Source organism: Ricinus communis, chromosome 5 (assembly GCF_019578655.1).
Source record: "Ricinus communis isolate WT05 ecotype wild-type chromosome 5, ASM1957865v1, whole genome shotgun sequence".
NCBI lineage: Eukaryota > Viridiplantae > Streptophyta > Magnoliopsida > Malpighiales > Euphorbiaceae > Ricinus > Ricinus communis.
This window is the reverse complement of record NC_063260.1, coordinates 15,822,494-15,834,596: the sequence shown is the minus strand read 5'-3', so window position 1 is coordinate 15,834,596 and position 12,103 is coordinate 15,822,494. Positions and strand designations below refer to the sequence as shown.

At 34.2% G+C, this 12,103-nt stretch overlaps 1 protein-coding gene across 9 annotated transcripts; it reads left to right on the top strand.

The window, feature by feature from the left end:
• Positions 1-5,588: 5,588 nt before the first annotated feature.
• LOC8263093 (3-hydroxyisobutyryl-CoA hydrolase-like protein 5) lies at positions 5,589-11,630 on the top strand. 9 transcript variants are annotated; one of them, XM_015723855.3, is made up of 16 exons: positions 5,589-5,787; positions 6,126-6,198; positions 6,303-6,386; positions 6,477-6,545; positions 6,855-6,918; positions 7,041-7,114; positions 7,232-7,321; positions 7,444-7,528; positions 7,649-7,734; positions 9,286-9,407; positions 9,507-9,567; positions 9,670-9,768; positions 10,552-10,653; positions 10,769-10,810; positions 11,034-11,140; positions 11,263-11,630. In XM_015723855.3, exons 2-16 carry the CDS (start codon positions 6,166-6,168, stop codon positions 11,318-11,320), a joined length of 1,176 nt encoding a protein of 391 aa, XP_015579341.1. In that variant the 5' UTR covers positions 5,589-5,787; positions 6,126-6,165; the 3' UTR covers positions 11,321-11,630. The 9 variants fall into 9 exon arrangements, with proteins under 9 accessions (XP_015579341.1, XP_015579340.1, XP_025014453.1 ...); XM_015723854.3 differs by having other exon boundaries at positions 5,589-5,791; XM_025158685.2 differs by having other exon boundaries at positions 5,589-5,802.
• Positions 11,631-12,103: the final 473 nt, after the last annotated feature.

Genomic DNA, 12,103 nt, shown 5'->3' with positions numbered 1-12,103 from the left:
TATATATTTAACAATGAGTTTTTATTTAAGTTAATTTTAGCTTTATTTTTATTCGGTTTAATTGGAATGATTTAAATACAAATTTTGAATGTTCATGTTAGATAAATAAATGAGTTATTTTCCATATCCAATTAGTTTGATTTTTAAGGAGTAATTAAGTAAACTATTTGAGAAATGATTATATTTTGGTTATTCAAATTTTTTTCCAAATGCATATTTATATAAGTAAAATTATATATTGGAAAATTTTGGAAGAAATTATAAAGGATGTTTTTATAAAAGAATTTTGGGAAAATTGGTATTATAATTGATTAGTAGTATTAAATTTTAAGTTGGAAATTGATTATTTAATTTAATTGTGTGTAGGATTTAATTGGAGGATTATTTTGGAATAAGGATTAAAAGTATAATTTTATTTTTGTGAGGGTTTAATGGAAATTTGTGAGTTTGGTATTTTCGTAAATAAATATGTCGGTCGGGGGTATTTTGTAATTGTGTATTTTCAATAATTCGGATTTGGCCCAAATTAAATAGTTAGGGGCTTAATTGAAAGGCTAAAAAGAAGTTTGGGGGTCAAATTGGAATTACGGGATGAAATTGTAAGTAATTAAGAAAGTTGAGGGACCAAATTGCAATAAGGAAAAGTTCGGGGGCCTAATGTCGATATTGAAAGGAAAGAAAATCGGGGAAGAGGAAGAGGAAGAGGAAGAAAGGGAGGAGAGAGAGGGGCGTCGGCGTCCATGGTGAATGAGGCCAGGCCGAAGCGGCGTTGACGTCGGAAGGAGCGCACGTCAGCAGCGAGCACGATGGTGGCGAGGCGGTGGAATCGCTGACGTGTGGCGGCTTTGAAGGCCGTTTCGAGTCAGTGGCGATCGGCTCCTCTCGGCAAGGGCTCTCTTTTAGCGTGGCGCTGTGGTGGCCGGGCGGAAGATCCGGTGGAGAGAGAAGTAGGGGCAGCCAGCGTTTTCAGCTTTTCCCGGCTGAGCTCCGTGGAGGATGGACGATCGGAGGACGTATCCCGACTCTCCTCACCAAGCTTTGCATTGGCACCCGGTTTGGTGGCGATCGGGCTTCGTTCTGAATCGACGGTCGAGATCGTCCACAAATCTCTCCGGATGATCGGGTGTCGGATCGAAAAATCGGGCGGGAATCGTCATCGGTAGCGTCATTGTGAGTCCGATGGTGTGTTCGGATCGTCGATCGGACTCCGGCCATTTGGAGTCGTAAAGCGTTTTTAATTTTCTTTGGCCCGTTAATTTTGGAATTCTTGGTTTAATTGTGTCTATTGGATTATATTGTGTTTTTGATGATTTTTGTGAGTCAAAAATAATTGTCTGTCAGTTTGCCTGCCTCGTATTTTGTGCTGTATGGCGGAGTCGGGAAATAGTGAAGTTTGGGGACCCGACTCCCGTTGTTTTAATTGTTGGATATTTGGAGTGTTTTTCCGGCGGCCTGGACCCGTTTTACGGGGTAATGTTCGTGTTGTAGGGGAGGTTAGGATTTCGGTAGAATTCTCCGAGTCGAGATTCTTAGACAGTCAGTACTAGGAATCTAGACCTAGGATCTATTGTAATTGTTTCATCGTTTTGATAAATTGTTTTCCGTGACTAGATTGTCAATTCGTTCGGCTCACTCCTACCGAGGCACCGGAGCAGAGCTAGGAGGTCGCCAAACCTGTGAGTTAAAGTCATATATCGTGATAAGCATAGTTTTACACATATTTGCTTGCATATTATTGCGTATGTTCTTAGCAATTATTGTGCTTTTATTCCCAGATCACCCGTGTTTTATGTTCTTTTGCATTTCAGGAACATTTATAGGACCATCATCGTTGTTTAAGCAATTATAGATCAATACGTGAGGAAACGGACGAGAATTCATCAAGATCGGACAAGAGCCCTTAGAGCACGGCTGGACTCGGCCGTGCTCAACCATTGGCTTGATTCTTGAAATTGGCACTTTGGGCACGGTTTCCGTAGCCACCACGGTCTTGACACGTGGTGGCCAACACGGGGAGAAACACGGCCGTGGTGGCCAACATGAGGAGGAACACGTACTGTGGTGAAACCCTACTTAGTGAGATACGGTCGTCTTTGAGTTAAATATATAAGAAAAATGAGTTTTTCTTAAGAAAAGAAGGGGGAAAAAGAGTGACATTGAGCCCTGGTGGTTCGGTTCCGCACAATCACCGAGTCCGAGAGAGAGAGGCTGCGGTGAGTAAGAATCCGGAATCGTAAGATTCAAAACAGTAGTGGAGCAATTCAAGAGGCGATTTGGGAGATTAATCAAAGTGTAGATCTAGATTTGGAGCTGTTCATCCAATTCGAGAGAAAAGGGTGTACATGTTTTATTTTTATTATTCTTTCATTGTAATTGATTTCCTAGGTTGTTTTAAACATGAATATGTTTAGCTAAATTGATTAAATCCATTGGGATTTCTTTGCTATGTTGGTTTGATATTATATTGTTGGATTGTTTGAGTTGGTTTTGTATTCTTCTTATTTTCAGTGTTAATAAGATTATGCATTATTCATGAGACGTTGTGAATTGTGATGTTTAGATTGCTTTATGAGATTGAGAAATCCGTTTGGCAATTGGAACTTTGAATAACAAGAACTGGTTAATAATCGCTTAGAGATAAGGATAATTAACTAGCCGGATTAAGAATTAACAAAACTTAATAGAGGCGGATTAAAGCTTAATGCTAATTTAAGAATCAATCGTTAGGAAGAGATTCCAACTTTAGGTTATTAGGTTTAGGAATTCGTGCACGGGTAGCATAATTAGACTCACCGATCCTTTATCTTTTGTTTGATTGCCAACTAGTTTAGATTCCCTTTGGGTTTGTTTTCTTGTCTTGATTATTTCACTTATCAATTACTCCTGCATCTCCCTTAGGGCTTAGCTCGTAGTTAATAGTTAGTTTAGAATTTATTCATCATCCATTTTAGGTTAATATAACAAAGAACAAAGGAGTAACTCTGGGCTTTCACTTTCCCGAGGAATACGACCTTGATACTCGCCATTAATGCTAGACTGCATCGATAGGTACACTGCCTTAGATTGTAGCTAACACGAGTAGCACACATCATATCGCTTACACACGTGTCATGCATAAAATTTGATTTGCTACTGTGAATATTTATTTGCAATTTCAATTTTTCATTTAATTATTATTATTATCATTTGCATGATGCTTTTAATTACTATTTAAATATATTTTTCCTTTATTACCAATTTTAATATTGCATGATGACTCAGGATGGGACGGCAGTAGAACATAGGAGTTGGATGAGTGTCCCAATATAATCTGAGAGAGATAGGGAAAGGCTAAAGAGGTAAAAATTTTAAGAAAGAAAGATTAGGACTGCAGTCGAGCATCGCTCTCTGGGCTTAGTAGAGTGTGGTTGCTTGGGAGTAAGGTCCCTGGTCGAGCATTGCTCTCTGGCCGGCTTATTTGGAAATTTAAGTGACCGGGGTAGGTAAGGTCCCTGGTCGAGCTATGCTCTCTGGCCGATCTTATTGGATAAGAGAGCCGAAAGGCTAAGGCCGAGAGTTAAGTGGACTAGAGGTAAGGTCAGCTTTGCTCTCTGTGATCTGTTGGAATGAGAGGTTTGAGATGATAGAGTTGAGGTTAGTTGAGACATAAGTGTTGGAAATAATCGAGATTTTAGAGTTGGGATTAGAGTTCTACTGAAGTACTCCCGTCGCATGTGGAATAAATTTTGTTTAAGCATGGCATGACACATATGTTTTAACATGACACGTATGGTTCGCGTGATTCATTAATTATTTTAAAATTTAATAAGGTGACATTGAGATATTTGAAACTGTTATAGATATATGATTTTAACTCACTCTCGCGACTCTTATTCAACCACCTTCATCATCGGGTGATGTATTTGATTTGGTATGTAAATTGGTAAATCTTAGATTCTCCGCAGTAGTAATAGTAGATGTATCAGTTGTAAATTTTTTGAGTTTCAGGTCTCGCCTAGTTCTTCTGGCAGACCGATTAAATTATGTAAAATGTAGCATTTAAGATAATTTGTGGCTTTATTAATATTAATTTGAGATGAGATTTGTTTAAGTCAGTGAGTGTCAAGCTTACTACGGGTTTCGGTGGCCTTACGCCTACCCATTCTCTAGTGCCGGTCACGGGCCCACGGGTGGGGTCGTGACAAATTTAGTCTATTTAAATGTTTTGAGACCGTCACTAATACACTCTTGATATATGTCAAACTATTTATTTTACAAAGTTATATAATAAAAAAATACTCAAAATTTCTTTAAATATAAAGTAGAGAGTTGATTTGATTATTTACATATGGAAAGTCAAATTTTATTTTATATTTTATATTTAATAAAGCCACTATAAGTTTCTATCCACTTGAATAATTAATATGTTTTTATTGACAAAAATTAACAAAGAAATCAAAACTATTAATACTAATTAAAACAAAAGTAAAATAATGAATACAATAAAAAGAATGCATTAGACTTAAATAAAATATTTTATTTCTTATATTTAAATATTTTTTAAGATGTTTTTTATTTTAAAAATTCTGCTTTTTAAACTAAAAAGCACAATTAAGAATGCTCTAACTTTAGATGAAAGAGGTAATAGTTTTATTAAAAATACAAGATGGTAGTAGTGTGATAAACAAATTACAAGTGAGAATTTGTGTATGATATAAAAATTAGAAGGCAAATAGTATAGAATAAGATTTAGTTAAATTTTATTTAATAAAAATTCTAATAAGATTATAAAATAAAAAATAAGAAAATATTATTTTTAAATATCTATGGATAATTAATATATATATATATATATTAATTTCTAAGATTTAAAATTTTGACACATGTACTTAATTTTTAATACGTAGAATTTCATTTTGACATATGTATTATTTTTAACACATAAGATTTAAGTTTATGTGTAATTTTGTGAATTTTTCTATTAATTTATTGATTAATAAGTTACATTCCTAATTAAACACTCGTTCTAATCCTAAAAAATAACATATTATTAATAAATTAGTTTTCTAATTAGACAATGATTAGTTTTTAAATTAGATAATGATTATTTTAAAAGATAGCATATTAATTATATTTTAATATTATATTAACTAACAAATTAGTTTTTTAATTATAAAAAATAATATTTTTAAATGTTATATTCACTAATAAATTAATTTTAAATTTTAAATTTTTTTATTGATGGTATTAATTTAATATAATATTAGAATTAATAAATAAATATTTTAAAAATAATTTATTGATAGTATCAATTTAAAAATAATATTAATAAATAAATATTTTATTAATACAATAATATAAAAAAAATTTAAAAAAATTAAAAAGATTTAAAATTGGTTAATTCAATAATATTTTTATGATTAGTATAAATTAATATTAAATATTAAATAATTAATTAAATTATATCTATTATTTAATTTATGTATAGACCAACATTAGCCGATCCGAATTGATAAGGATTTTGCCTTTGAAATTAGTTCGAGAGTTTACTCGCCTCTGTCAGAGGTAATTCCGTATAGCGTAAAACTAAGCACTTTATGTGGAAAGATAATAGTCCACCTAAAACAAATCCCCCACTCCTACTAACAACTATCATACGTTAACCTACTAATCATATGTAAGGAAGAAAAAAAAAAAGAAAACATTAGCCAGTTGTTACCCCAAAAAATTTGGGAAGTGGGAGAGTTGGTTGGGTAGTTGGAGGAGAGATGAGTGGTGATAATGAAGAAACAAGTGTAAGAGACGGCGGTAGGTAAAACAGAGGAAAGAAGCTCAATCACTAGATAGACATGTCTACCCTCTCTTTCTCTCTTTTTATTGAGAGCTACCAAACCACTAGCAAGTAGCAACAACCTACTACCCTGCTACTTCATTCTACTACATTTCTTTATTTATAATTTCATTCTACTTGTTCACAGCCTGGTTAATTCTTTAACTAAAGATTTCTTTTCTTATTTGTTCCTTTCTCTGCTCAGTTATGTGATCAGATTCATCATATTTATTATAATTATGATTGATGGTGTCAATTGCCTACTTTTTTCTCCTTCTGTTTCATTACTAAAGAATTATTTTTACTTATTCTGCAGTTTCTTTCGCTGAAATCACTAAATCACCGAATCATTTTAAATGGCTCAAGAAGTAGTGAACCCAGAAGAGCAGGTATGTAAATTTCTGATATTTAATTACTCAATATGGTACCGACTCGGTCCACTGGTGTGGTAGAAACATTGAAATATTCTTAATAAAACATAAGGGTACTTTAGGTTGTTCTTGGAGAAGAAATAAGCCATGTGAGGCTGATCACTTTGAACCGGCCCCGTCAACTGAATGTTATTTCATCCAAAGTGGTATTGCTGATAAACTCTATACATCTTAGTGTTGCTCAATTCCCAAGATTGTGTGGCTGAGTGTTTTTTTCTTTTTCAATTTGAAAGTAGGTTTCTCTGCTGGCAGATTTTTTCGAGAAATGGGAGAAAGATGACAATGCGGAGCTTATATTAATCAAGGCTAGTTCTGCTTCTTGAAATCTTAAATTGAAATTAAGATACATATATGTGATGGGATAATTATTTCTGAAGTCCTAAACTTCTTATAATTGTTATGTGCTTATGAGCTTATGATATGAAAAACTGAAATGCCATTCATAAATTTTCTAATTTGAGTAGGCTAACAAAATTTTTAACTCGTGCATTTTCACACTAACACAATATGATTACCGCCAAAGTGCCTACTGAAATGCCTCCTGGACTCGTTTCTCTGATATTGTGGATTGTTACAGTGGTCAAAAGTTTATGATAATCTTATGTTTTGTTCAGGGTGCTGGTCGAGCATTTTCTGCTGGCGGAGATCTAAAAATGTTTTATGATGGCCGGACATCAAGTATGTCACTATCCTGGAAGAAACTCTTTGCATTTCCTTCTGCACATTGGATATGTACTAGAGCAAATTATTTGCTTTCTTATATGTATGAGTTAATCTGTTTAATTGATTGCTGTTGGCAGAGGATTCTTGCCTTGATGTGGTTTATAGAATGTATTGGCTTTGTTATCACATCCATACATATAAGAAAACCCAGGTACTATTTTCTAAATGTATTCTCATACTGCGACTCCTATACCTTTAAAATGGAAAATTATAATTTTTCCAATTCATCGTTGAAGACACTTTTTATGACTTTCAATATGTTTAACAGGTTGCTCTTGTTAATGGAATCTCAATGGGAGGCGGTGCATCTTTGATGGTTCCAATGAAGTTTTCAGTTGTCACTGAAAAAACAGTGAGCGTTGGGTTCTTGTTTTTGGCACTTCTACTTATAATCATGATGTCGATGTGATCTTTCTAGTCTTAAAAGGTTTCGAAATCCATTCTGAATTGGTGTATCAATCTTCCTTGTGTCTATTATAGGTTTTTGCAACTCCGGAAGCAAGCATTGGATTTCATACTGACTGTGGTTTCTCATACATGCTTTCCCATCTCCCTGGAAATTTGGGTAAGTGTGGAATCAGTGAAACAAGGACATTATTTAGACGTGCTACATGAATATAATAACAAAGAGGAAATGAATGAGAAATGTATAAAATCTGAAATGATTTAATGTGACATTATGCAGGAGAATTCTTAGCTTTAACTGGAGCAAGGCTGAATGGTAAGGAATTGGTTGCTGCTGGACTGGCAACCCACTTTGTTCCTTCTGAGGTAAGTTTAAGTTTTATTTGATGGTTTTGTCCTTTAATGATCCTGCATTGGGATTTAGGTTCAAGTTCTGCACTTCCCAAGCATGCACTGGTTGTCCAGCATGGTTACTTGCAAAACTGCACATTAATACTTTTGGTGTTGGATGCAAAGAATATTAAAAGAGCAACTGTATGTAATAAAAAACGTGAAGGCTTTTCCTTAAGCTGGGGATTCCATTTTGCATTGTGCGTTCCACAGTAGGTCTCTCATTCTTCTACACTTTCCGGAGTTGATGGCTATTTATAGTTATTGCCTTGACACAAAATAAGAGTTCGACCCAATGCTTTATTGTCCAGTTTATCCCAATTAGACATTAAAAATATACTTCCCTCTGAGTTCTAGTCTCAATTAGAATGCTAGTTCTTAATGTTCACATGTCATGATGTGAATATATTGCACCAATTCGTTATATATGGATGATGAGATTCCATTGATAGAGTCTAGTTTTGCTTTGTCCTACCAAATATTGGGAGTAGGAATAGGAATAGAGATACCAGTTGCAGTTCCTGGAGTTTATTTCTCTAAAATAAACAACCCAATAGGGTCTTTTCATCTATGTCATATATCTCCAGCAAGTTGCTGCTAGCATAGACACATGGCTCTCCTCCTTTGAACACAATTGTTACCCAACAATTACGTTAGGACCTAAATTGAAAGAATAGGATAGAATTGGAAAAGGTCAAATTCCAATATTTATCAGACCATTAGGCCTTTTCTTAATGCTAATGTAAAAGGAAAGCTAAGAGTGTGTAAACTTCAATTGGATGATTTTATAGATTAGTTTGATTTTGAGAGAATAGCCCAATGATTAAAAGTCAAAGTGCTAACTTGGAGATCTCAAGTTCAAAATGCCAGATGGGGAAAAGTACCTTTCATTCTGTAGCCTAAGCCTCAATGAATCTTTTGATGTACCAAGAGAATATAAAATGTATGCTATGTTTCAATCCAATAAGTCTTGACACTCATATTGACATTTTGCATAAATGGAGGCATTATTACCAATGAATTGGGTCTTGGTACACTGTTCTCAGCAGCCGTCGTGTATAAACTTCTTCTTCACCTTCTCATGTACTGTTTGTTATTTGCAAACAGGATATGATGCACAGAAAGAAGGGCATCAGTCCAATAATCTCCAATTTTTCACCATATACAAAAGAATTCTCTCTCTGATCAAATTGATCGTTTTCCCCCAATATAATGGTCTTAATTTGTGAAAATTATAGCCCTAGTAATAGGTGACTATGACCTTAGTTTGCCTAAAGTTAAAATTTAATTCATTACTATGAAATGGCATCTGTTAATGATTCAAGAGTCAGCCTCTACATTTTATTAGATTGTCCTGACTCTAAATAAATTGAGACTGAACTCTGAGGAAACAATTGTCATGCCGTTTCTTTTTTCCCTTCTCCTCCAGATAATTGGTACCTATAGTGTGAGAATGATAATATTCTAAGATTTTCCAATAAAATTTTTTGACTGAGATTTGAGTCTTGTTGTTTGTATATATATCAGAAAATGCCTGAGCTAGAGAAACATCTGATCAGCTTGAACTCTGGTGATGAAAAGGCAGTCAAATCTGTTTTAGAAGAATTCTCCATCGATGTTCAGCTCGAGAAAGAAAGTATTTTGAACAAGTAATTATTATGAACTAGTAAATCATATGGTGCTGATTCTTAACTGTAATTCAAGTACTTCCCATATTATGGGACCTGATAGTGTTGGTTGCTTTTTAGGCTATCAATAATTGAAAAGTGCTTTTCTAAGCATTCTGTGGGGGACATCATCAAAACATTTGTAAGTTTCATTTTTCTTTCTTTTGAAGAAAGATACTTACAGCATGCCCCAATAACCTTTTAATTCTAGCTGATGCAATTGAATGTGAATTGTGCTATGCAGGAAGCTGAGGCAGGTAACGAGGGCAATGAATGGATAGGATCGGTACTGAAAGGGTTGAAAAGATCATCCCCTACAGGATTGAAAATCACACTTAGATCGGTAATGGCTCTATATATGATTGATGGCAGATTTAGCTTGATAGCTGGCCTATGAGATGCCTTTATTAGGAACAACAGTGCTACTTATCTAGTTATATTTGCCAAACCTGTGTTTCATAGTTCATAAAAGGCATACAAGGTTTTGACTTCTGCTCTTACTTCAAGTTAGTAAATGGCATATGCCTCTGATATTATATGTTACAGCAAAATTTTGGGACATGGTTTTTGATGATTTGAGTTTAGGTTGATAGATAATATGTTATAGTTTAATTTGGCCAGGACAAGTGAGAGCAGATGCTTTTTTTTGTTTCCTTCAATAGCTGAGTATTTCTCAAATGTCTAGATTGGTGCATATTCCTTTGTCTGTGTTGTAACTCTCCAAAAGTTCCTGTTTGGGTTGAACTAGTGAAAAAAGTCTCAACTGATTTTTGTATTTCTTTTGTTTCTGTGGCTCTGAAACTTTGTGCACTAGTTTTTCTACATTGCATTTTTCCATTAAACATGGGGAGATTTTATATGCTGAATGCTGATAATTTCCGTTACCATGTTTATGCCGTGATGCTGGAATTCCCTTACTTTTTTCATGTTAAGCCTAATTTACTTCAGAAGTGCCTAAATTGTCATTGGAACCTTTGACTGGACATGGCGTTCCTCTTCAAAGTGAGGAAATGAAATATTTAATGAGAATTAGAATTGCTAATAGTTTTGGTTTTTCTTTTCTTCCCTCCTTTTGCTAGTTCTTGGATTTCATGCATGAGTTAGCTCTAATTCATCTATACTGCAGATCCGTGAAGGAAGGAAGCAGGGATTGGCTGAATGTCTTAAGAAAGAATTCAGACTAACAATGAACATACTCCGGACCACAATATCTGCAGATGTTTATGAGGTAACAACTAGATGTCTGGTCACCAAAAAAGAAATGTCATGAAAATTTATTGCTTAATAAACCAAAAGTTGCTTCGTTGAATCTGAAAATTAACTGACCTTATTCTGTAATAAAGGGTATCAGGGCTCTCACCATTGACAAGGATAATGCTCCTAAGGTTTTTTCTCTCTCTCTCTCTGTGCGTTTGTTGTTAGATTCATTAGAGAGGCTGAAATCAACTTAACATGGATGGCACTGTTTTGACAATATATTATGTTTGAATGTATTCGATTCTTTTAATCCTGCCCCTTCATCCCTCCTCTTATCCCTCCACCTGGTATTAAGTTGATTCTCAGTTCATCTGTGTATTTTTGCCTTCTAAAGTACCTAATAATGTACAGTGGGATCCACCAACATGCGATAAAGTGGATGATGCAAAAGTGGATTTGGTATTTCAGCCATTTAAAGAGGATTTGGAGCTTCAGACTCCAGAAATAGAAGCCTGCAGGTCATACATTTCTTTTAAGAGTTTTTAGTTCACAGTTCCCTATGCAACTCTTTTATTATCCCTGACCAATGTATCAGGGAAATTCAATATTTTTTCTTACTTAAAATTAGCTAAAATTACAGGTGGGGTGGCAAATACGAGAATTCATCCTATGCAACATTGAAGGTGACACAACAATAAACGCCTATTCACAAGCATGTTCTTTGAAATTATCTACGAATTCTGCAAGCACTTGCTTGTAGCAATTGTCTAATATCAGGCACCACTGATGAGCATTTCACGACTCTAGTTTTGCATGCTCTGCTTTATTTTTCTCCTTGAGATACTGTTACTCATACTTAACTGAAAGTGCAACTTCAGTATATAAATCTTTACTTAATAGTGGTGGGACCGTTAAATGATCTGTCCTGGAAGCTTCACAACAAACTTGGAAATTAGACTGTTGAACAAATTAGTACATAATATTTTAACAGTTATTTCCGCTTGATCACCTCCGTGTTCTACCTTCTTGTCTAAATGGATTCGAAGGCAAATTCATATTCAAGTTTTTATTTTCAAGTAGAGGTGTAATACAACAGGTTGATTTTATCTTGTAAGCAGGTTTGAGTTTTTGGCAACTATATCGTGTAAATCGTATTGTTGATTCCAGATATGTTTGTAAAAATGGTTAATCCGAATGCCTAATCATATTGCTGCTTCGAGATGTGTACGTAAAAATGGTTAATTCGAATGCGATTTATTTAATTAATTGTAATGCGATTTATTTAATTAATTGTATTAAAGTATTTTAAATACATATATATTTATTAATTAAATTAGGTTAGATGGGTAAATTTGTATAATTTGTTTAATAAATTAAAATTTTAAAATCTTTTTTTATATAAAATGATTTACAATTTAAGATATTTATAATTTTTTCCCCTTGGCATATCATAAGGGAGGAAAAAAAAACCATTCTCTCAC

What these genes read in the sequence shown, in the direction of transcription:
- LOC8263093 (XM_015723855.3), top strand. Translation starts at nt 6,166, where the DNA reads ATGGCTCAAGAAGTAGTGAACCCAGAAGAGCAG. An exon ending in TAGTGAACCCAGAAGAGCAG is followed by an intron (nt 6,199 to 6,302) that starts GTATGTAAATTT and finishes AGGGTACTTTAG; the next exon opens with GTTGTTCTTGGAGAAGAAAT. An exon ending in ATACATATAAGAAAACCCAG is followed by an intron (nt 7,115 to 7,231) that starts GTACTATTTTCT and finishes TATGTTTAACAG; the next exon opens with GTTGCTCTTGTTAATGGAAT.